This window comes from Anas acuta, chromosome 14 (assembly GCF_963932015.1).
Source record: "Anas acuta chromosome 14, bAnaAcu1.1, whole genome shotgun sequence".
Taxonomy (NCBI): Eukaryota; Metazoa; Chordata; class Aves; order Anseriformes; family Anatidae; genus Anas; species Anas acuta.
Window position 1 is genome coordinate 6,010,388 of NC_088992.1, and position 20,684 is coordinate 6,031,071.

The 20,684-nt window shown below is 61.8% G+C and overlaps 1 protein-coding gene across 1 annotated transcript; it reads left to right on the forward strand.

Moving 5' to 3' along the window:
• The first annotated feature begins 1,377 nt into the window (after positions 1 to 1,377).
• NDST1 (N-deacetylase and N-sulfotransferase 1) lies at positions 1,378 to 18,435 on the forward strand. The gene is made up of 15 exons (XM_068697960.1): positions 1,378 to 1,528; positions 9,055 to 9,974; positions 10,317 to 10,799; positions 11,090 to 11,177; positions 11,420 to 11,574; positions 12,633 to 12,818; positions 13,074 to 13,202; positions 13,338 to 13,520; positions 13,830 to 13,926; positions 14,070 to 14,193; positions 14,383 to 14,557; positions 14,779 to 14,949; positions 15,543 to 15,652; positions 16,217 to 16,319; positions 16,488 to 18,435. Exons 2-15 carry the CDS (start codon positions 9,465 to 9,467, stop codon positions 16,605 to 16,607), a joined length of 2,634 nt encoding a protein of 877 aa, XP_068554061.1. The 5' UTR covers positions 1,378 to 1,528; positions 9,055 to 9,464; the 3' UTR covers positions 16,608 to 18,435.
• Positions 18,436 to 20,684: the final 2,249 nt, after the last annotated feature.

Genomic DNA, 20,684 nt, shown 5'->3' on the forward strand with positions numbered 1-20,684 from the left:
GAAATTGCTTCCTCGCCTCCTGTCGAGTAGGAAGCTCTCCTGGAGCGTGCTGCCAGAGCCAAACTCCAGACAGACCTTCTGCTGCGTCTCGTCCCCGTGAGCTGGACACGAAACCTCGTGGGGTCTTCTTCATGCCCTGCTGGGCACGGCCAGCCCCCGCAGCTGCCCCGGGGTGTGGGTAATGCACCCAGCCGGGCTGGGAGCAGACACAGCCCTGCAGGCGCAGCACGAGCTCCTGTCATGCCTTGGAACGGATGTAGGGAGATCTCAGAGAAGGTGTTTTGTTCTCAGCATTGCTTTGAAACGCCTTGGCAAGGCATTCCCCTGTCGTACGCAAACACGTCAAAATCCGGGATGGGAGCTCAGAGCCTTGGGGATAGGTCGGACGGGTGCGGAGCTCCCAGCTGTTCCTTCCTCTGCTTTGTCTTGTTTCTCCGTTTCCGAGTCAGCTCATCCAGCTCCACGCATTTCCTCTGCTTTGAGACGAGCCCACGCTACCCCGCGCCCTTCTGCAGCACTCCAAACTCCCTCCAGCCCCTCATGGGCTGCTCCCAGGGGCTGACCCCTTCCTGGAAGCAGGGTCCTCGTACCACGGGTACAGAGGGCCCTCTGCAGCCACACGGTGTGGCTCGTGCCACCCATCACAAACTCCTTCCCGATGGGATTGTGTCTCCACATGGCTGCAGAGCCCCTGGCAGCCCCTGTTTTAGCCCTCTCTGAGGAATGAAGGGAATCTGTGTGTGCACAAGGGTCCTGGAGGCAGCCAGCCCTTGACTCAGATGTACACCTTGGAGTTGGGGTGGGAGAGCTGGAATTTGTCATGAGGCAGCACTTTGGGATCAGCCCTGGGTTTTGCAGCTGGGGAGGAGGATGGGGATGACCTCGGGCTTAACCGGCTTCAAAAATGTGACGTGGAGTGTGCATGGAGAAAGATAAAAGGGCTTTTTGTGGGACACAGCAGCCCGGCACACCAATTACACCAAACTTGAGGCTGGGGCCGCATCCTTCACACACCCCGCTGCGCTCACCTCAGGGAGCAGCGGTGGGAGAAGGGCCCCGATGGGACCCTCACTGAGGGGATCAAACACGTCCCAGCCCCGGGGGGTGGCTTTGGGACCCTTTTGGGGACCCTTTTTGGGACCTTTTTGTGGGGAGATCATGGCACAGCCAAAGTATCTCGACGTGACGGGGGCTGAGCGCGGCTCCCCCCAGCACCATGAGGCGGGGAGCGCCGCCACACTGGGACCGTGTGGGGACAAACGGCGGGGACCGGGCTCCGCGCTGAGGGCACGGACACCTCGGGGGGGGCCATCCCCGACCCCATTCCCATCCCCAGCCCCAGCCCCGGCCGTGTCGGCCCGCAGGGGGCAGGCTGCGGGAGGCGGGCCCGGGGGCGGCGCTGGCTGCGGGGCAGGGCCGGGCCGGGCCGGGCCGGGCTGGGCTGAGCCGAGCGGCGGCGGCGGCGGGGCCGTGGCGGTGGCGGCGGCGCGGAGCGGAGCCGGAGCGGGGCCCGAGGCCGGGCATGCAGGTACGGGAACGGGGACGGGGAAGGGAATAGGGACGGGAACGGGAACGGGGGCAGGCAGGCAGCAGGCAGGAGGAGCGGGGCCCGCAGACAAAGGGCGGCGAGGCCGCGGGGACGCCGAGCTCCGGCCTGGTGCTGCTGGTGGTGGGGCTCCGGGGCTCCACGCTGGAGAGGCCGAGGGGACCCGGTGCTGCTGGTCCTGGTCCTGGTCCTGGTCCTGGTCCTGGTGCTGGACCCAGTCCTGGTCCCGGTCCCAGTACTGGTCCCAGTCCTGATCCTGGACCCGGTTCTGGTCCTGATCCTGGTCCTGGTCCCAGTCCTGGTCCCGGTTCTGGACCCAGTTCTGGACCCAGTCTCGGTCCTGGTCCCGGTGCTGGTCCTGGTCCTGGACCCGATTCTGGTCCTGATCCTGGTGCTGGTCCCAGTCCTGGTCCTGATCCTGGTCCCGGTTTTGGACCCAGTCCCGGTCCCGGTGCTGGTCCCGGTCCCGGTGTGCTGTGCCTCTCCCCATCGTGGGACCGTGCCTGGAAGCCCCCCGGTCTCTCAGCACAGCCCCGCAGCCCGGCCCCACACGTCTCCATCCCACCACCGCCCTCCCAGCAGGTGCCCACCGCCATCACCTCTCTGCCCCTTGCAGCCAGCGCCCGGCCAAGCTGTGGGGCTCACGGAGCCCCCCTGGGATCCACATGTTTTTGGGGCAGCTCAAGACACGACGCAGGTGCCTGCGTTTGGGTGTCTGGGCTCTCCTCCTGTCCTCCTGCTGCTGCCCGGCTCACGGAGCTAACGGGGAGTGAGGAGGAGCAGGGCTTGCTTTCCCCAAACCCGCCACCCCCTGCGCAACTTCATGGCTCTGCAAGCTCCTGGCTCCATCAGGCCTCGCATCCCTCGGGGTCCCCCAAGCTTTCCATCCCCAGTGTGCCGCGCTGGGGGCTGTGGAAGAGCAGAGGGAGCAGGACGAGCCGTGCAAGGTGGATACGAATGCCTTCGCTCCACAGCATCGGGCTCCGAAGGGCTCCTGACCTCTGTGCGGTACCAGGGGATGATGCAAACCGGCGCTGGGAGAGGTCAGAGCCGAGCTGCAACGTGGGCACGAAAGGCGTGGGTTGTGAGGCCTGTGGTGTCCCCACTCCCGAAGAGCATAAGCGACGTTAATTAAAAATAATAAAGGATTAAAGGAGATCCAGACAGCGCAGCCAAGAAGCGCCGTAATGGTCCACTCCTGGCACTTGGCGCGGCTTTGCTGTTCTGGCTGGAGTCTCCAGAAAGCACCTTATAATCCCCTCTAGAGGAGATCCTGGTATTTAGTCAGCCAGGAGTGAACTCCCGGAGCTTTAATGCGTAGCTGTATTCTTTCCTGCCCAAAAATCTTTTGGTTTTTGTCTCCGCCTTTGCCTTTGTGCAGACAGGTTGTCCCCTCTCGCTGGGGGACAGCCCGGGGTTCCCAGCGGTGCCAAAGCCGTGCAGTTTGGCCCTTGCTGTCACCTGGAAGGCTTTGCTTCTCTCCGAGGCTGCTGCTGGGGATGTGTGGGGTCAGCTCACCCCTCCTGGCGGGCTGGGGTCCTCCTGCGAGCAGGGGCTTTCCCTCCCCACGTCCTTGCTGGGTCCTCACACTACCTGCACTCACAGGCTTGGGGAGCCAGCGCTTTGTCAGCGGCAGCCTTGAACCAGCAGCTCTGCCCTGAACCAGCAGCTCTTCCTGCAACAAAGCAGCATCTTGCTTCCTTCAGCCTCAGCAGTGTGTGTGTTTTACCGGGGCTGAGCTGGCTCGTTCGGGGCTGAGGCGCGAGCAGGGAGCTGAGCGAGCTCCGTGCCTGCTCCCGCTGGCCGCGCGTGCGGGGAGCACGGTGGAGGAAGGGGGTGTTTTCCAAATCCAACAGCCGGGAGGAATTCGATAGGAAATAAGCTCCTCGCTTCTGAGGGATCTTGCCGTGGGTGGAGAAGAAGAAGGAAATTAAACAATAGCAAAAAACGTGCGTGGCGTGACAGGACAGGAAAAAAAAAAATCCTCGCTGGCCTCTGGCGGGGTGTCCGAGCATCTTCCCTCCGCCCGTGTGAGCACGGGGAATGATGAAGGTGGCAGCAGCGATGTTTGTATGGGATGTCCCTTTGTAGGAGCATCAGTGTGTGGGTACACTTCACCCCAAGACCCCATCCCACTGTCTGTGCGAGCCCACCTGCAGGCTGCAGCCGGCAGATCCCCCCCGTGCTGCATCCCCTGGCTGCGGCGGGGCACGGGCGGTGCTGGCAGGGCTCCGACACGCTGCATGTTTCCCCTCTTTCCCCGTTCCCTGTGTCTTTGGGAAGCTGGTGGCTCCGTTTTGTGTCTGTTTGAGGTGAGGATGGGAAACCCATCCCAGCCCAACAGGCTGCCTGTTAGAGGTGGGCTCGTTCCTTCCTTTTTCTTTCGGCGTCGAGCTGTCAGTGCTGTAAAGCGGGGCGGATTGTAACGCGCTGTTGGTGGTAACAGCAACAGCAGAAGCAAGAAAGATGCCTCGCAAGTCAGAAACTAGGCTGGAGCGAAGGGAGAATGATTAATATTATTTTTCTCAGTGCTGTGTCGTGGTGAAATATCGCGCCGCTGAGCTGCAGGGGTGGCACCGGCTGTGGGGGTGCCTCTGCCAGCGGCGCACGGCGAGGGAAGGCGCCTTCCACCCTCCTCCCCGGCACGAGGCAAACACTTTCTGCTTGCTTAACGGCCTCGTCTCAGCTCCTTCAAGTTCCTTCTCCTTGCAAATGGTATTTTGGGCTGCGTCTTCAGCGGAGGAGGTCACGGAAAGGGGGAGCCAGGTAGCAAGGTGCGAGCCGGGGGCGTGCGAGTCCCCAGCAGCTGGGCTCGGTGTGGGGGCTGTTTGTAGGGGGCTGGTTGGGAGGGATTGTGCCTTCCACGTGTGTATATATATTATATATATTTAAATCTCTTGCAGAGAGGCTGTTGACGTAGATCTTGCTGGAATTACAGTAGGACTGAAGGCAGGGAGAAGCAAAGTGCAGGTGGTTTTGGAGCAGGAGGAGGCAGGGAGTCGTGTCTTGGGGTCAGGGCGGAGGGGACGTCAGCTGCTGCTTTCTCAGGGCCTGTCACAGACTTTGGGGCCCCCGGGTGAAGACAGGGTCCCCGAGTGCCTCCTCACGAGGGCTGTGTGTGTGTCGGGCCCCCTGCACGCCCTCGCTGTGCCCATCCTGGTGCGTGGAGGAGCGGAGCCGTCGCCACCGCCGGACCCCTGGCGAGGCTGGGTGAGTCACGGTGCGGCTGGAAGGAGAGGGCAGCTGGTGATTCATTTTTGTTTCTCTGCAAAAAGCCATCGACTGGAATGGCAGGGCTGGCAGGAGACAAATCGATCCGCAGCCGTAAAATCCTGCCTGAGCCTGCAGGCTGGGCAGCGAGGGAGCTGGGGTGGGGTGGGCGGCTGCTTTGGGGTGAGCGTGGGGCAGGGGTGAGCAGCGGGATGCTGCGGGTGGGATCACTCCTCGTGCGTTTGCTCGGAGCCCCTGAAGAGGAGGAGGACGACGAGGCAGAGCTGATGCAACAGGTTGCACGTGGGAATCCTGCTGGGTTCGTGCAGCCTGGGGACCTGCAGCCCCGATGCTGCGCTTACGGGGGACAAATTGGGCTTTACCAGGGGTGGGTGAGAGGCTGGAAATAAATCCTGCAAGTGCCCCCTGTGCTCTGCACCTGCTCCCGGGCTCTGTTTGTGTTTCTCCTGGGCTGGTGGGCACCGCGGCCGCCTCTGCTACATTTTAAGGGTGGCAAAGTTTGGGCGGAGAGGTAATGTCTTTTATTAGCCCGGCTAATACCTTTAGGAAAAAGCAGATGTGCTGTGGGGCCGGAGGAATGCCCGCGTGCCCCGGCCGTGCCAGCTTTCCCAACTGCCTCCGTCGGTCTAATAAAAGATCCGACCTCTGCCTGGGCTGGCCCCTGACCTTGGGCTGGATTTGGGGAGCCAGAGCCTGCCTGGAGCTTCCCTGGCCCTTCGGAGGCTGAATTCCTCCCAGGGAGGCTGCCCCTGGCTGCAGGGCGGATAGAAGCCAGAGGGAGCATCCCCAAAAGCTCTGCGAGGAAGGGGCAGCTTGTGGGGGAGAAGCAGTGCAGACCATGAGCTGAGCCCTCCCTCCTCTTCAATTTGCTGTAGGACCAGGGAAAACCTGGTCAAGCAGCGCTGGAAATAGCAAAAGTTGGCATTGGAGGGGGTTTAATTGGTGTTTTTTTGGGGTTGGTGTCCTCATAGCAGGTGACAGTGCAGTGTGACTCCTTGCCTGCTCCCAGGGAAATCTAAAAATTCACATAAGATTATTTTCCTTTAGTCCTTTCTCTTCTTGAAGGTGCTTGAAATTCAGACCCTGCTCATCCAGAAAGGCTCTTGGACTCTTGGAGAAGCAGGAGAACGGACACAGCGCATTTCAAAGCAGTAAAATCTGATTCATCGAGGGGATTTTTCCTTCCCCCGTGAACCCACTTAAAATTCACGGAGAGTTTTGTCAGTCAGAACCCGTTTCAATTAACAGACAAAAGAAACTCTCCTCGTTAAGCGTCGCTTTCAATTAGGGTTGGGGCGAATTCCCCAGGCTCCCCTTCCTAACGCAGGTTCCTCATGAGTGCAGGCGTTCCTGAGGCTTCAAGGGCAAAAAATCCACGCCAGGAGGAGGAACCTACAGAGCTCCCCAGCCTTTCTGGGGGGAGCCCCGATTCCAACCTGGCCTTGGGCTCCTGGGGCTGGGTTCAGACCCCAAATCTCCACGTGGTGTCCTTGGGCTGGAAGGGACCTTAAAGATCACCCAATTCCAACCCCCCAGAATCACCTTGGGGTGCCCACGGGGCTGTGCGAGACCCCAGGGCCTCTGGGGGGGCAAAGGGAGGCGTTGGAGTGGACAGAAGTGTTTCCAAATTGCTGAGCTGAGCAATGCAATTAATGTCCTGCCCCTAAATCCTCGTCCAGCCAGGCTTAACCCCGTGGGCTCGCTTACGTGCGGGAGCGCGGTGCTTATCCCGTGTCCTGGCTCTGCTGCGGGATCCGGGAGCCCGGGGCCACGTCCCCATCCCAAAATCTGGGGGGACAGAAAGGAGAAGGGTCCCTGGGGGGGCAGTGCCCGGGGTGCCCCTCCAAAGGGTGCCGGTGGGGCGGGTGGGATGTTTGGGGAACATCTCCGCGGGTTGTCTGAGCGATGGGGACTGCGAGCTGCTGGAATTGGGGTCTGGACATGGGGTCCTTGCCCTTGTGGGGCTGGGGGCTGCCCCCCAGGAAGGTCGGTGCTCGCTGCATCCCCTGCAGCCCTTCCCGAAGCCGTGCAAGGGAGGCACGGGGGAGATTTGGCTCCCCCTCGGCCACATCACTCCCTCCTTTCAGAGCTCACACCCGTGCCCGTGCCGTGGTGCCGGGCCAGCTGATTTATCAGAGTTCAGGGCTCGTGAACCACCTGCGGCCGGAGCCGCGGCACCCCCGGTAAATCACAGGCTGCCGTGATGCTGATGCTGTTTGTCAGCCTCCAGGATTACGAGCACCGGCGCTAAGCCAGCCGCCAAGCGGGTGCTCCCCGCGTGGGGGAACGTTTTTCTTCTCCCTCTGCCCCTTTTTTAGCTCTGCCCTTCAAAATTCAAAGGGACGGAGGTGTTTTCACAGTCCTTTCTGGTTTAGCCCCGCTCTGTGCCACGGTGCCCTGGGCTGTGCCCCTGCACATGGGGTCGGGCTGCAGGGTTTTTGGCTGCTGTCTTTTAAACAACCACCGTGGGTTGCAGGAGGCACCTGAGCAGCTTCTGAGAACCAGGTTAAGGGGAAGTTTAGCTCCCGCTGTCCCCTTGCCAGCTCTTTTGATTATTTTTTGTTTTCCTATTTTACTCTTTCGGTTTTGTTTCTTCTTTTTTTTTAGAAAAATAGAGCAAAACCGTTGGTGTGCGGAACAACTCCTGGTCTTGGACCTAAACCCATGGCAGGCTGGCAGCGGGAGCTGACAGTGCCGTGCTCCCAAACACGGACCTGGCGGCTCTGCATCCTCCCCTCCCTTGCTGGGTTACTCCTGGCGGCTGCAAGTAACGGGAGAAATAAATCCAGGCGACAAAATCATCTTTATTAACGACTTTTTCTATTAATTTTCTTATTCTCTTCCCATTTAGCTCCCTGGGGAGGAGGCAGCGGGATTCCTGCGGCTTCCAGACCCCTGGGACACCGGGGCTGGGGGCTCGGGTGTGGGGCAGCCTCGCTCCCCGGGGAGGCAGGAGAGAGGCAAGGGTGTCATTGGATTGTTTATTTTGAAATTGGGGGGAAATGAAGGAGAAAAAAGCCCTCTCAGGGTATTTTTAGCGCCAGCAGAGCATTTTGGGGCCAGGAGGGAGGCATTCGGCTTGGCGCTTACCTCTGTAGGGTAAAGGGTGAGCTCCGTGCCCGCTGTGTCCCCGTGTCCACCCCTTTCCCTCACTGCCCTGTGTTTTGGTGCTGTTTTTTCCCCCAAAACTTCAGGCTTTTTTATTTTTTTTTCATTCTCCCATTGCCGGGAGGTTCGGGGAGCAGCCCGGGCGCGGGGCAGCCCTTGCAGCAGGTAAGGGCAGGAATGACAGGATTACCCTGCAAAGCCGCACCGTGTAATCCCCGTTCAGCTGGCCACGTTTAATCCCGTTACCGCCCGGATTAGCTTTGTCTGCCCCCTGCCCAGCCCGGCCTGGCTGCGCCCCTGAAATGCCCCACCAGAATCAGTATCAGTGCCAGAATCAGTGGTGTCTATTCCTTTTTTCCTCCTCTTTTTTTAAGCAGCCCTTTTACAGGGAAAGGGGAAAAAAAAAAAGAACAATTCCCAAGGTCCCTTTGGCTCCACGGGGACGCCCCCGCTCGCCTTCGCCTTCCCCTCGGCTTTGTCTTGCTGACCTTGGTGGGATCTGCCCGCGGCGCCTGGCTGCCTGCCCTCAGCCCTCCCCTGCCACCGGCCGTGCCTGGAAGGGGGCCGCGGCTCGGGGACGTGTGGGGCGAGGAGGGCAGCGGGGTCCCGGCCGTCCAGAGGGGCTCTTTCATCCCTGTACCAGCCCCTGGCCTCCTTCCTCGCCCCGCTGCCAGCTCTGTGCCTCCAGCCTCCCCCTCCTGTTGCTCGGGGTCCCGTAGGATCTAAAAGGGGCGCTTGGTTTCCCTGCTCCTGCTTCATTCCTGGAGCAGCCGGGCTCTCGCTGGGTGCCATAAAGCGGGGAGAAAGCGGGCACGGCGCGTGCCGAGGGACCCGACCGGCACAGAATAAAAGGGTGTGGGCCACGTGCTCGCAGCAGGGAAGGGAGGAGCGGCACTGCTGCGTGGTAGAAATGCTCAGCCAGATCCCAGAGCCGAGTTTGGGGCTGCTGGGGACCCCCTGGTGCCCCCACCAACACCGGGACCTCGCGGCACGCGAGCATCCCGGCCCCGCCGCGCGCTCGAGGCGCTTTCACTGCAAGCCCCAGCACGCCGGCACCTCTCCGAGGGAGCTGCTGGAGCCTCACGCCTGCCTAAACCACCTCCAAATCACAGGGCTGCGCTCTCCGTGCCCCCCTCTTTGTCCTCTCACCCCTTTTTTCTCTCTTGCAGGGCAGCGCGCGGAGCCGGGAGCCCCGGGGAGCCGCCATGGGCGCCCGCCCGCCCAGCGCCGCGCCGAGGCCGCCCGCCGCCCCCTCGCCCCTCTGAGCCCATGGAGCTGCTGTGGGGCTGCGGCCGCTGCCACCGGGATTTCGGCTGGCCACGGGGACCCTCGGTGCCTCTGCCATGGTGACATGAAGCGGGCGGCGAGGGACGCCGGGCTGCCGGAGGGGAGAGAGCCTGCGCGCGCACGGGCGCCCCGCGGGGCTTTTTAATTTATTCTTAGTCGCCTTGCTCCAGCTCCTTCGGCTCCTTTTCGTATCGCGGCGGTGGTGGACGTCTCTTCCCCTCCCCTGGGGCTGGAGAGGGGAGGGGAGCGGGCAGGGCTTTTGGGGGCCCCCGACTCGCCCGTGGATGCAAGGATGAGCGTGCTGGCGAGGGCGCGGAGGGGTATCCGCCAGGTGTCTCCCCAGGTGGTGCTGCTGCTGCTCTTCGCCTTCTGCCTGCTGAGCGTTTTCGTCTCGGCGTATTATTTATATGGCTGGAAAAGGGGCTTGGAGCCCTCCGGGGACGTGCCGGGGCCGGACTGCGATGAACCCAAGGTTGCCCCTTCCCGCTTGCTGCCGCTGAAGGCCCTGAAGGTGGCCGATTCCTCCCGCACGGACCCCTTGGTGCTGGTGTTCGTGGAGAGCCTCTACTCGCAGCTGGGCCAGGAGATTGTGGCTATTTTGGAGTCGAGCCGCTTCAAGTACAGGACAGAGATCGCCCCGGGGAAGGGGGACATGCCCACGCTGACGGACAAGGACCGCGGGCGCTTCGCCCTCATCATTTACGAGAACATCCTCAAGTACGTCAACCTGGACGCCTGGAACCGGGAGCTGCTGGACAAGTACTGCGTGGAGTACGGTGTGGGCATCATCGGCTTCTTCAAGGTGCGGGGCCAGAGCCAGCAGGGTGTTGGTTTTGGGATGAGTTTGCCCCGGGGCTGTCCCTCTGCAGGTCCCCCTGTGCTGTTGAGGCGCTGCAGGGGGTGGGAAAGGCAGCTTTGCAGATGGTTGCAGGTGAGGGAGAAGAGAGGGGAGGGATCTGGCAAGGGCACAGGGTGAGGGAACACGCCTGGGGTGGGCAGGAGCCCCCTGAAGAGCCAGGCTGAGAAAAAAAAGCCTAGAAATAACAAAAAGCAAAGCTACGTGGCGCTCGGCTCTCCAAACACCCTTCTCCCCAGCCTCCCCGTCTCTGCCCTGTCTCATTTAACCCGTCTCTCCCCCCGGCAGGCCAACGAGAACAGCCTGCTGAGCGCGCAGCTGAAGGGCTTCCCCCTCTTCCTCCACTCCAACCTGGCGCTGAAGGACTGCAGCATCAACCCCAAGTCGCCCCTGCTGTACACCACGCGGCCCAGCGAGGTGGAGAAGGGCGTGCTGCCCGGCGAGGACTGGACCGTCTTCCAGTCCAACCACTCCACCTACGAGCCCGTCCTCCTGGCCAAAACCAAGTCGGCCGAGTCCATCCCCCACATGAGCGTGGACGCGGCGCTGCACACCACGGTGATGCAGGACCTGGGCCTCCACGACGGCATCCAGAGGGTGCTTTTCGGCAACAACCTCAGCTTCTGGCTGCACAAGCTGGTCTTCGTCGACGCCGTCTCCTTCCTGACGGGCAAGAGGCTCTCGCTGCCCCTCGACCGCTACATCCTGGTGGACATCGACGACATCTTCGTGGGCAAGGAGGGCACCCGCATGAAGGTGGAAGACGTCAAGGTGCTGCTCTTACGTCCTGGCTGCGTGGGCAGGGGCTGAGTGGGGCTGGGGGGGGAGTCCGGGAGCTTTTTGTGCTTGTTCTGGGATGCTCCTGGCTCCAGGGATGAGTTTTCCTGCCCTCGGAGCATCCTCTGGCCCCTGGGAACCCCTTTCCTGGAGTGCTGCCGCTGCAGCTTCCTCAGGGCTTTCAGGGGTGAAGGTTTTTGCCCCGCTTTGCTGCAGGTTTGGTGGTGAGGCTGTGCCCTGCTGCCCCTGGCTGAGGTTGTTGTGCTCTCTCTCCCCCCTCGCAGGCGCTGTTCGACACGCAGAACGAGCTGCGCACCCACATCCCCAACTTCACCTTCAACTTGGGATACTCAGGGAAATTCTTCCACACAGGTGAGGAGGCCGAGGGCTTGTGAATCCAAAAATCCCAATCCAAAAAGGAGGGGAGAGGGGCTGCACGACACCACCCCAGTCCAGGAGCCTTTCTACTCCCCCTAGAGCACCCCTTGCAGCTGGCACCCCATGCTAGGACCCCGTACCCATTCCCTATCTCCGTCTGAGCTGCTCCCTGCCCATTTCCAGGGTTCCCTTCAGCTCTGTGTGCCCTGCAGTGACAGCAAGTGTCATCCCCGCAGGTACTGACGCCGAGGACGAAGGCGACGACCTGCTGCTGTCCTACGTGAAGGAGTTCTGGTGGTTCCCGCACATGTGGAGCCACATGCAGCCACACCTCTTCCACAACCAGTCAGTTCTGGCCGAGCAGATGACCCTAAACAAGAAATTCGCTGTCGTGAGTAAGACGCCGCCGGCGGGGGCGCTTATGGGGCCGGGAATGGGATGGGGCGAGGGGTTACAAAGAGCTTTTGTAGGCTGGGCTGTGGAGGTGTCCCCACGGTGCTCCCTGCGTGGCTGCAGCTGCGCACACATGGCCAGCACCGCTGCCTGCCCTGGGGCAGCGTTAGTGGGAAGGCAGAGATCACACCCAGAGGGCAACGGAGGGAAGCAGCCGCTTGGGTTTGTGCCTTGGACTTCACCCAAGCCTGAGGTTTCTGTTCAGCACGGTGTGGTTTGCTGCTGCCCTGACGCTGGCCCCTGTGGCATCCCGGAGCGGGGTCAGCGCGGCTGCGTCGGGGAGGCGCCGGCTGCGGGGAACTCCCTCTGCAGGCCGAGGTGTTGAGGGACTCGCTGGCTTTCTAAGGGCAGGCTCTGACCTTTGGCTTGGCTGGGGATCGTCTGTCCTCTTGGAAAAACCTTTATCGGGCCCGGATAGAGGCAACATTGACACCAAGTCATGCTGTGATCAACTGAGCTGCTCATGACCGTCATCAATCCAAGCCCAGTAAGGGCAGACCCAGTAATAACAAATTGGGTCCTACGGCCTGAGAGACGGCTCTTCATGCCAACCTGAATTCCCTGTCTGTTAATTAGAGGTGCTTAATTAAAGAGAGGGATTGGACCATCTTGACTTGCGTTGAAAGAGATGGGCATAGTGTGCAGCTTAAAATTTCCACGTTGCTTTATATCTCCTGCTGTAAACCAGCGCCGCAGCCCTGTGTGGCTTTGGCTGCTCGGTCTCCACTGACGAGCTTTGCTGGTGCTGGCCTCAATGACGAGATGGCAGAGGTGAGGAAAGTCCAGGAGCAGCAAGTGTCCACCCAGCGTGCCTGCTCCTGGACCCCCTTTTTCTGGAAACTGCCCTGGTTTAGAGAGGGTGCACGGGTACAACCTGCCCTGCTTGCAGTCCAGGTGCTTGGAGCTGGGCAGTTCTTGGGGGGAGGCTGGTTTGAGCCGGGAGGCTGCGGTTTTGGGATCTCCCTGCTCACCCAGACCCCGATCCTTCCCCTGCAGGAGCACGGCATCCCCACCGACATGGGGTATGCGGTGGCCCCCCACCACTCGGGTGTCTACCCCGTGCACGTGCAGCTGTACGAAGCCTGGAAGCAGGTCTGGTCCATCAAAGTGACGAGCACGGAGGAGTACCCCCACCTGAAACCCGCTCGCTACCGTCGCGGCTTCATCCACAATGGCATCATGGTAGGTAGCCAGGCTGCAGCTCTGCTGCTTCTCTCCTCTGCAGGAGATTCTCCTCTCCAGAATCTTGCTGTGTGGTTTCTGGGCGGCTCGGCTACTTCAGCCCCAGCTGGAGGAGGCTGAGGGGTCAAGGATCCCTTGCTAGTTTGGGAGGAGGAAAGGGATCCAGCCCCAGACTCCAGGAGGAGGCCGTGTGGCTGTTTGTTTCCTTGCCCCAGCTCCTCCACCTGCTCCAGACACGTCTCTCCCTCACCCCAGGTCCTCCCCCGGCAAACCTGCGGGCTCTTCACGCACACCATCTTCTACAACGAGTACCCCGGGGGCTCCAGCGAGCTGGACAAAATCATCAACGGGGGCGAGCTGTTCCTGACCGTGCTCCTCAACCCCGTGAGTACTGCCTGCCTGGGGACAGTGGCACATAAAGCAGTGTCCCCAACGATCCCAGCCGGAGCGGGGCACCCTGCCTGTTGGTGCAGGGCGGGTGAGGCTCTGCTAAGCCCTGCTGCGTTCCCTCCTCTTCAGATCAGCATCTTCATGACCCATCTGTCCAACTACGGCAATGACCGCCTGGGCTTGTACACCTTCAAGCACCTGGTCCGCTTCCTCAACTCCTGGACCAACCTGAAGCTGCAGACGCTGCCGCCCGTGCAGCTGGCACAGAAATACTTCCAGATCTTCTCCGAGGAGAAGGATCCGCTGTGGCAGGTAGGGAACAGGGGGAGCAGCCCGGTTTGATGCCCCAAGGAGAGGGAAACGGGGCTTAGCTGCCCTGATCTGTGCAGGAGGTTGGGCTGAATGGCCTCCTCAGCTTCCTCTCAGCCTGCATTTTCCTGTGATCCCATGGATAAGTGTTTTTTTTCCACCTCTTTGTGGTTCTGCGGGCAGTGCCAGGGCAGAATTTGCCCCACAGACCTGGAAATAACCCCAGTGCTTTGCCCGAGCAGCCAAGTAGCAGTGTAGGGTCGGTCCAGGCTGCCCCATCTCTGACCCTCCTCCTCCTCCTCTGTGTTTCAGGATCCCTGTGAGGACAAGCGGCACAAAGACATTTGGTCCAAAGAAAAGACCTGCGACCGCTTCCCGAAGCTTCTCATCATCGGGCCCCAAAAAACAGGTACCTCCCTGCACCCCCCGTGCTGTGTGCGTGCCGAGAGGCGTGCCGGGTCCCCTGCACCCCACAGCGAGCTCCGCTCGGCCCTGCTGACCCGAAGCAAAGCAGGTCTGGCCCAAATCAGCTCCAGTTTTCTCTGTCTGAAGGAACAACTGCCCTTTATCTCTTCTTGGGGATGCACCCGGACCTGAGCAGCAACTACCCCAGCTCAGAGACCTTCGAGGAGATCCAGTTCTTCAACGGACACAACTACCACAAGGGCATTGACTGGTAGGTCCTGGTGGTTCCCTGCCACGGGGGCAGAGCTGGGAGTTCTGGGCCCTTTGGGAGCAGGAGCATCGTTGTGAGGGTTTCCCATCACCCTCACAGCCGCTGGGCTCTGGGCTGAGGGGCTGGGGGAGCCCGGTTGCTGCGAGGTGGGACGGATCCCACACAGCTCTGCCCCTTGCCGTCCCCCAGGTACATGGAGTTCTTCCCCATCCCCTCCAACACCACCTCCGATTTCTACTTTGAAAAAAGTGCCAACTACTTTGATTCAGAAGTTGCTCCCCGGCGAGCTGCGGCCCTGCTGCCCAAGGCCAAAGTCATCACCATCCTCATCAACCCTGCAGATCGAGCCTACTCCTGGTACCAGGTGAGCTGCCTCGCCCCCAGCTCCCACTGGGCTGTGAGCTTCCCCCTCCCAGCTCGGTGTGGGACCTGGGCTAGCTCCAGGATCCCTGATTTTTGGCACTGAGCTGAGCGGGAAGCTCAAGAGGGGTGACCCAGGAGCTGCAGCGCTTCGTGGGCAGCCCGGGGTTTGTGTCCCGCGGGTGTCTGCTCTGGGAACAACCCCGCCTTGCTCGTGTTTGACAGCACCAGCGAGCCCACGACGACCCGGTGGCCCTGAAGTACACCTTCCACGAGGTGATCACAGCCGGGCCCGAGGCTGCTGCCAAGCTCCGGGCCCTGCAGAACCGCTGCCTGGTGCCGGGCTGGTACGCCACGCACATCGAGCGCTGGCTCAACAGCTTCCACGCCAACCAGGTAGGGACAACAGCCGTGGCACCCCGCTCACCCCGCCAGCCTCACCGCAGCACCGGAGCGGGACAAAAATAGCAAGCCAAGCTGTTCCTGGCTTCGAGCTGCCCTCAGGGGTAATCGGGGCTAGATCCCGACCCTGCTGTGACCTGCGTGGGGAGGGAGAGTGTGCTGCTGGCGGTGTACGGGCCGCGTCAGGCGATGCTGCCCAGCTCCTGAATGATTTTTCCATCATCGTTCAACCTTACGAAGCCTGTTAGCTGTCTGGTTCTGGCGTAATTGCTGTAATGTAATCCCGGCTGGCTGTGGGTTGGACAGCCCTGAGCTGAAGCTCTCATCTTGTCCTGGGTAGATCCTGGCTCTGACTTTTATTTGCGTTTAATTTTCCAGCAGCCAAGGTAAGTGAGCACTTGGACATGTTCACCCTTGGCATTCAAAAGGGGAGGCTGCGCAGACTCGTGGCAGATTTGGCTCTGAGGTGGCAAAACACTCGGGGAAGTGTTGAAGAAGAGAGGAGCAGGCGTTGTTACGCCTCAGGAGAGCAGGGCTGGGAGCCAGCGGGAGGTGGAAAGCTCACAGCCCTGCCTTCTTCCTCGCAGATTCTTGTCCTGGACGGCAAGCTGCTCCGAACAGAACCTGCCAAAGTGATGGAAACAGTCCAGAAATTCCTCGGGGTGACCAACTTCATCGATTACCACAAAACCCTGGCGTAAGTCCCGCCCTGAGCAATCCCTTTCTCGGCCTGGAGAGGGAACCTGCTGTTCCCCAGGGCACAGAGCAGGGCGTTGCTCCCGTAAATTCGGGGAAACGGGAGCACAGAGCTGTCCCGGGACAGCACCCAGCCCCTGGGAGCTCGGAGCAGACACCAAAGACACTTTCAGACACCTAAGTCCTCCATAGGAAGCAGAACCCTTCAGAGCTCCTAGAAAAACACAATAATTTACCTCTGTGCTGGTCTGGCCTGCATGTCTGGCCACCCTGAGTGTGGGCCAAGGTTCTGCGGGGTGCTGAGGGTGTCCAGGGCTGGAGGGCACAGCAAATACCAGCCAAAAACCCACGCAGCTCCCTTGCTTCCTCGCAGCAGGGCAGTGTAAGTAAGAAATGCATTTTTGTCCGGCTGTAGGGAAAACCTGTTGTACAAGTTGGTCGTTAATGAGCTGTTAGCTGGGCTGCTAATTAAAATGAGGCTCCGGAGCAGCAGAGCAGCAGCCGGGCAGCGGGGCTTGCCACCAGCCCTGGGAGCCCTGGGTGAGGCAGAGCTCTCCGTTCACAGGTTTGACCCAAAGAAAGGCTTCTGGTGTCAGCTGCTGGAAGGAGGGAAAACCAAATGCTTGGGGAAGAGCAAAGGGAGGAAGTACCCCGAGATGGATTCGGATGTGAGTATGCAGAAAGCCTCCCGGGACGCTGTTTTTGGTGGTGCTGTGCCCGAAACACGCAGCAGGGGGGGAGCTGGGATGGGGCAGGGCCCTGCCGGGTGCTGGGGTCGGGTCTGGGTGCATCGTCCCGTCCCGTTAACCCTCCTCCACCTTCTCCTCCCCTTGCAGTCGCGAGCCTTCCTGCGGGACTATTACCGGGACCATAACATCGAGCTCTCCAAGCTCCTGTACAAAATGGGGCAGGTGCTGCCCACCTGGCTGCGGGAGGAGCTGCAGAGCACCAGGTAGCTGCTGCCCCCAGCACCAACACGGCCCTGAGCAATATCCAGCTGCGGCCTTCCAGGGGACCCCCGAAGCCCCCCCGCAGCCCCCCGAGCGGGGCTGCCTGGGCACCGGGCTCCTGGCCCAGCACCGCCGCCTCTCCGCCTGCCCCGCGGCCGTTTTGTTTCTTGTTTTCTTCCTTTTTAATTCCGGGGCCTGGTGGTGAGGTCCTTTCCCGTCCCGCTCTGATGGGAGAAACTGGGAATTGGCACAAATTCCCCCTTTCTCAGCCCAAAACTGGCCCTGAGTCCCCTGGGCATGCGGGCGGTGGCAGAGCTGCTGTGCCTCCTCGGGAGGTGATGGAGGAGCAGCTCCGGGCGTGCTGGAGGTGACTGGTGCTGAGCTGGAGCAAAGGAGAGGAGCTGCTGAAGAGCCGACACACGAAGTGACCCTGCCCCTCACGGCAGGAATTGGGGATTTTCTGGAATTCCCCCCAAACCCAGCTCTAAAAACGGGAAGAAAGACACCGTTTTGTTTCACGGACTCGGATGCTGTTTCCTTGGTCGTCTCCGTTTGTTTTCACTCTCCTCCTCCTCCTCCTCCTGGTCTGTGAGCAGTGCGGGGGGACTGCAGTGGAGCAGAAAAAGGGTGCGGGGTGCTCGCAGCCCCTGCCCGAGGTGTTTTACACCCGTGGTGGTTCCTGTGGTACAGCCCCGAGGCGCCCGGCGGCCTGCGGGACGAGGCAGACTTTGAGATAACTTCAGTCGGAAGGATGCTGAGAACTTGGAACCTCTTGAATATTAAAAGCTAAAAGTATTTTAATAACGTCGGGGCGTGGGGGGGGGGGGGGGGGGCGGGAGGGGAGGGCTCGTTTCGTTCTCGTTTTGTTTTAATTCGGTGCCAGAATTTGTACCTGAACCTCGAGGGTTTTACGTGGTCTCAGCTGTTACACGCGACGGGGACAAAAATCGGGGGGGTGTGGGGGGGAACTGGGGCAGGTTTCCCAACCACAGCCGTGGCTCCAGACTGCAGCGGTGACGTGCAGGAGCTGCAGCCCCGCTTCTGCCTCTCCCTCACCCCCTGTCCGTGTGTCTGGGTGTCTGCTGCCACCTCTCAGCAGCGGGGTTTGCCAGCGTGTCCCCGTCCCCGTCCCCATCCCTGGCTGTGAGCGTGCACCAGGCTGGGAGTGTGAGCGTGTGTGTGTGTGTGTGTGTGTGTGCACCAGTGCCACCACTGAGCCGTACTGGGCTGCTGTGGGGAAGGGCCTCAATTATTTCCTCCTGGCCTCTCCGGGATGTGTGTGCCAAAGGCTGGGGCAGGGAGCAGCTGGGGTGCAGGGGGGGGATTTGGGTGCTGTGCGGCCCCAAACTGCCTGGCTTTGGGGTGCAGCGCGGGCACCCCCTTCCCGTGGGGACCAGGGGGCTGCCTGCCCCCCTCCCGGGCAGCACAGCATCGCCGGAGGAGCAGCCAAAGGTACGGGAGAGGATGGGGAGGAGGGAAGGACGCGTGCTGTCTCCAGCCCCAGGGATATTTGGGGTCGCACGGATGAATTCGGGGTGCTGGGGACCCGAGCCAGCCCCCGCCGTGCCCAGCACCCAGCCACGTGCAGGCAGTGAGGGGAGAGCAGCAGAACCGTGGGGCTCTTCCCCCCTCATTTCACATTTTGGAGGATGGAGCCCCGCTCCCTGTGGGGCCCCCAAACCTTTTCTTTGTGCATGAAGCTCTGCAGGGGCCGCCCTGCCCCTCCTCGGCTCCGTCCAAGCCCGTCCTTGGGGTTGCGTTCAGAGCGTCCCAGTGGCTGCTGTAAGGTCCTGATGAACTGCTAATAAAAATAAAAGGGGGTGCGCTGGTTTTAGCCGCTGCTTGTGCCTCGTTCCCTGCTCTTCTGGCTGGAAGGAGACATCCTGCGTTTCCAGGAGAGCTCCTGGTTTCCAACATTTCTGCCTGGGGTTGGAGCTTTTTGGGGGTGCTGGGCAGGAGCAGCACCCGTGTAGGGGCTGGGGGAGGCGGGGGGAGCCAGGACTGTGCTGGGGCTTGCGGGGCCTCGTGTCCCTTTTATCCCCCAAGCACAAGCAGGGAGGGAGCGAGGCCCCCAGCCTCATTTTCCTTGAGGTCTGGGCCCCATGGGGGTCCCCGGTGCTCGGATGGAGGCTGGGGGTGCTGGGAGGTGGCACCTGGCCCTTTTGGACCCGGTCCCGTTCCCATGGCACAGATCTGCTTTGGTGGTTATGGCCCCGGGCAGCCCGAGGGCTTGGGGAGGATTTGGGGAGGAAAGAGGTGGATTTGGGAGCAGCCTCACGGCTCCATGCACGAGGTGGCAGCAGCCGTCTAGCGCTGGAGCCGGCCGCGCTGCACAGCCCGCAGCGAGCACCCGCAGCCCTGTCCCCTTCCCCAGCCTCGTGTCCCCCTGAGCCGAGACCACCCTGTGCTCCCCCTGCTCCCAAATTGGGGCACAACCCGGTTTTTGGGGTGCTGATGATGCACACACCGGGCAGAGACGGCTGCAGCAGCCCCTGGGCAGGGGTAAGGCACAGCCTGCAGTGCCCCAAAACCCTGCCCCAGACCCCAAAACCCTGCCCCACACAGCACAGCTTCATGGCCATAAGCGCTGGGGCTTTGGGGGCTCCATCTGGGGAGCCCGCTGGCCTTTTTTCCTACAGATCCAGCCCGCCTGGCTGCTGCCTTCCCCCTCCTCCCTGGCCCCTGCAGAAAGCTGGAGGAAACGAAGCCGGAGCCTAATTAATCCCAGCCAGGCAGCGGCGGGGTTTGTTTGAACCTGTCCGAGTGACAAACGATGTGCGGGGCCGGAGCGGAGGGGGCCGCCGCCTGCCCCGGGGCTGCCCGCTCTGCTTTAGGGTTTTAATTTTCGGCTGTGCTGGAGCAAATCCCAGCCACGCGCCCTGTGCCCGTTCCCCGGGGTTTTCTCCCCAAAATGGACCCGCTTGGGAGAAGGTGGCCCAGCCCCAGTGTTGGCACGAGGTCCCCCTGTCCCCTGCCAGCTTGGGGCCGTGCACCCCCCCGCCTCACCCAGCCTGCTGCAGGTGGGACCAGCTGCTGCCCGGAGTTAATTGCTTGTTAATTAACGGGGTCAGGAGCTGGATGGGGTGGCCGGGGCGTCGTGGGATGCGCCTCGGGGCTCAGCTCCTTGCAGCAGCCCCAGCGTGTGGGTGAGGAGGAGGAGGAGGAGGGCAGCAGGCAGGAGGAAGGCTCCGACCTCCCCTGGCCCTTTGGCACCGGGGGTGTTTTCCAGCTCCTGCGTCTGTGGAAAATGTGCAAACGAGGCGAAATCTGGGCCGGGCTGGGCAGGGGCCAGGGGCTGGAGCGGCTGGGGCTGGCGGGGCGCTGCGGGGAGAAGCGGGAGCCCCGGCCAGCGTTTTGGGGGACCCAGCACCGCTGCACCCAGGGGTGCTCCAGCCTCCCCCTGCGGGCACTCGATGCCCTCGGTGAGCCACATGGGGCTTCAGGCCCTCCACGAGGCCACCTCGAGCCGTGCCTGGCACATCCCCGCGTCCTGACGCATCCCCTGGCCGTGCCGTGGTGCATCCCGCATCCTCCCTGGGTGCTCGGCGGTGCACAGGGGTGCTCCGGAGGATCCCCGCTGCAGGAGCGGTGCCCAAAAAACTGGTACACGGTGCCGGGCACCCCACGGCCTCGGCAGAGCTGCGTCGGGGCCAGGCTCTGGCCGGGAGAAGCGCAGTGCTCCCGACAGCCCCGTGCTGCCGTTCTGGCCGCCAGGAGCGGGGCTTGGCAGGAGGGGACGGAGGAGCCCGGCTCCAAAAGCTCCCGCGGAAGGTTCTCGAGGGGGAGCGGGAGCTGCAGGAGGAGAGGGAGAAGCCGTGAGATTCCCGGGTTTCTGCCCGGGAGTTCTGCCTGATCAGAGGGCTGGCGAGCTGGGTGATTTATGGCCCCCCCGCTCCCCCATCTGCTAGCAGGGAGCGCGGCTCAGCCGCACGGTGCGCGGCCCGGGAAGGGAGAGCCTTAACGTCCCGCTCCTAAAGGAGGGAGTTTGCAGCTTCACAGCCTTGCTTGAGTTAGAAAAACCCAGAAATGTGTCTTGCCGAGCCTCGTGGGGGGGCGAGGAGGAAGGCAGGGGCTGGGGATGGG

Coding starts and splice junctions, on each gene's coding strand:
- NDST1 (XM_068697960.1), top strand. CDS start 9,465: ATGAGCGTGCTGGCGAGGGCGCGGAGGGGTATCCGCCAGGTGTCTCCC. Junction 12,819..13,073: donor TCATCCACAATGGCATCATG/GTAGGTAGCCAG, acceptor CCCTCACCCCAG/GTCCTCCCCCGGCAAACCTG. Junction 15,653..16,216: donor GATTACCACAAAACCCTGGC/GTAAGTCCCGCC, acceptor CTCCGTTCACAG/GTTTGACCCAAAGAAAGGCT.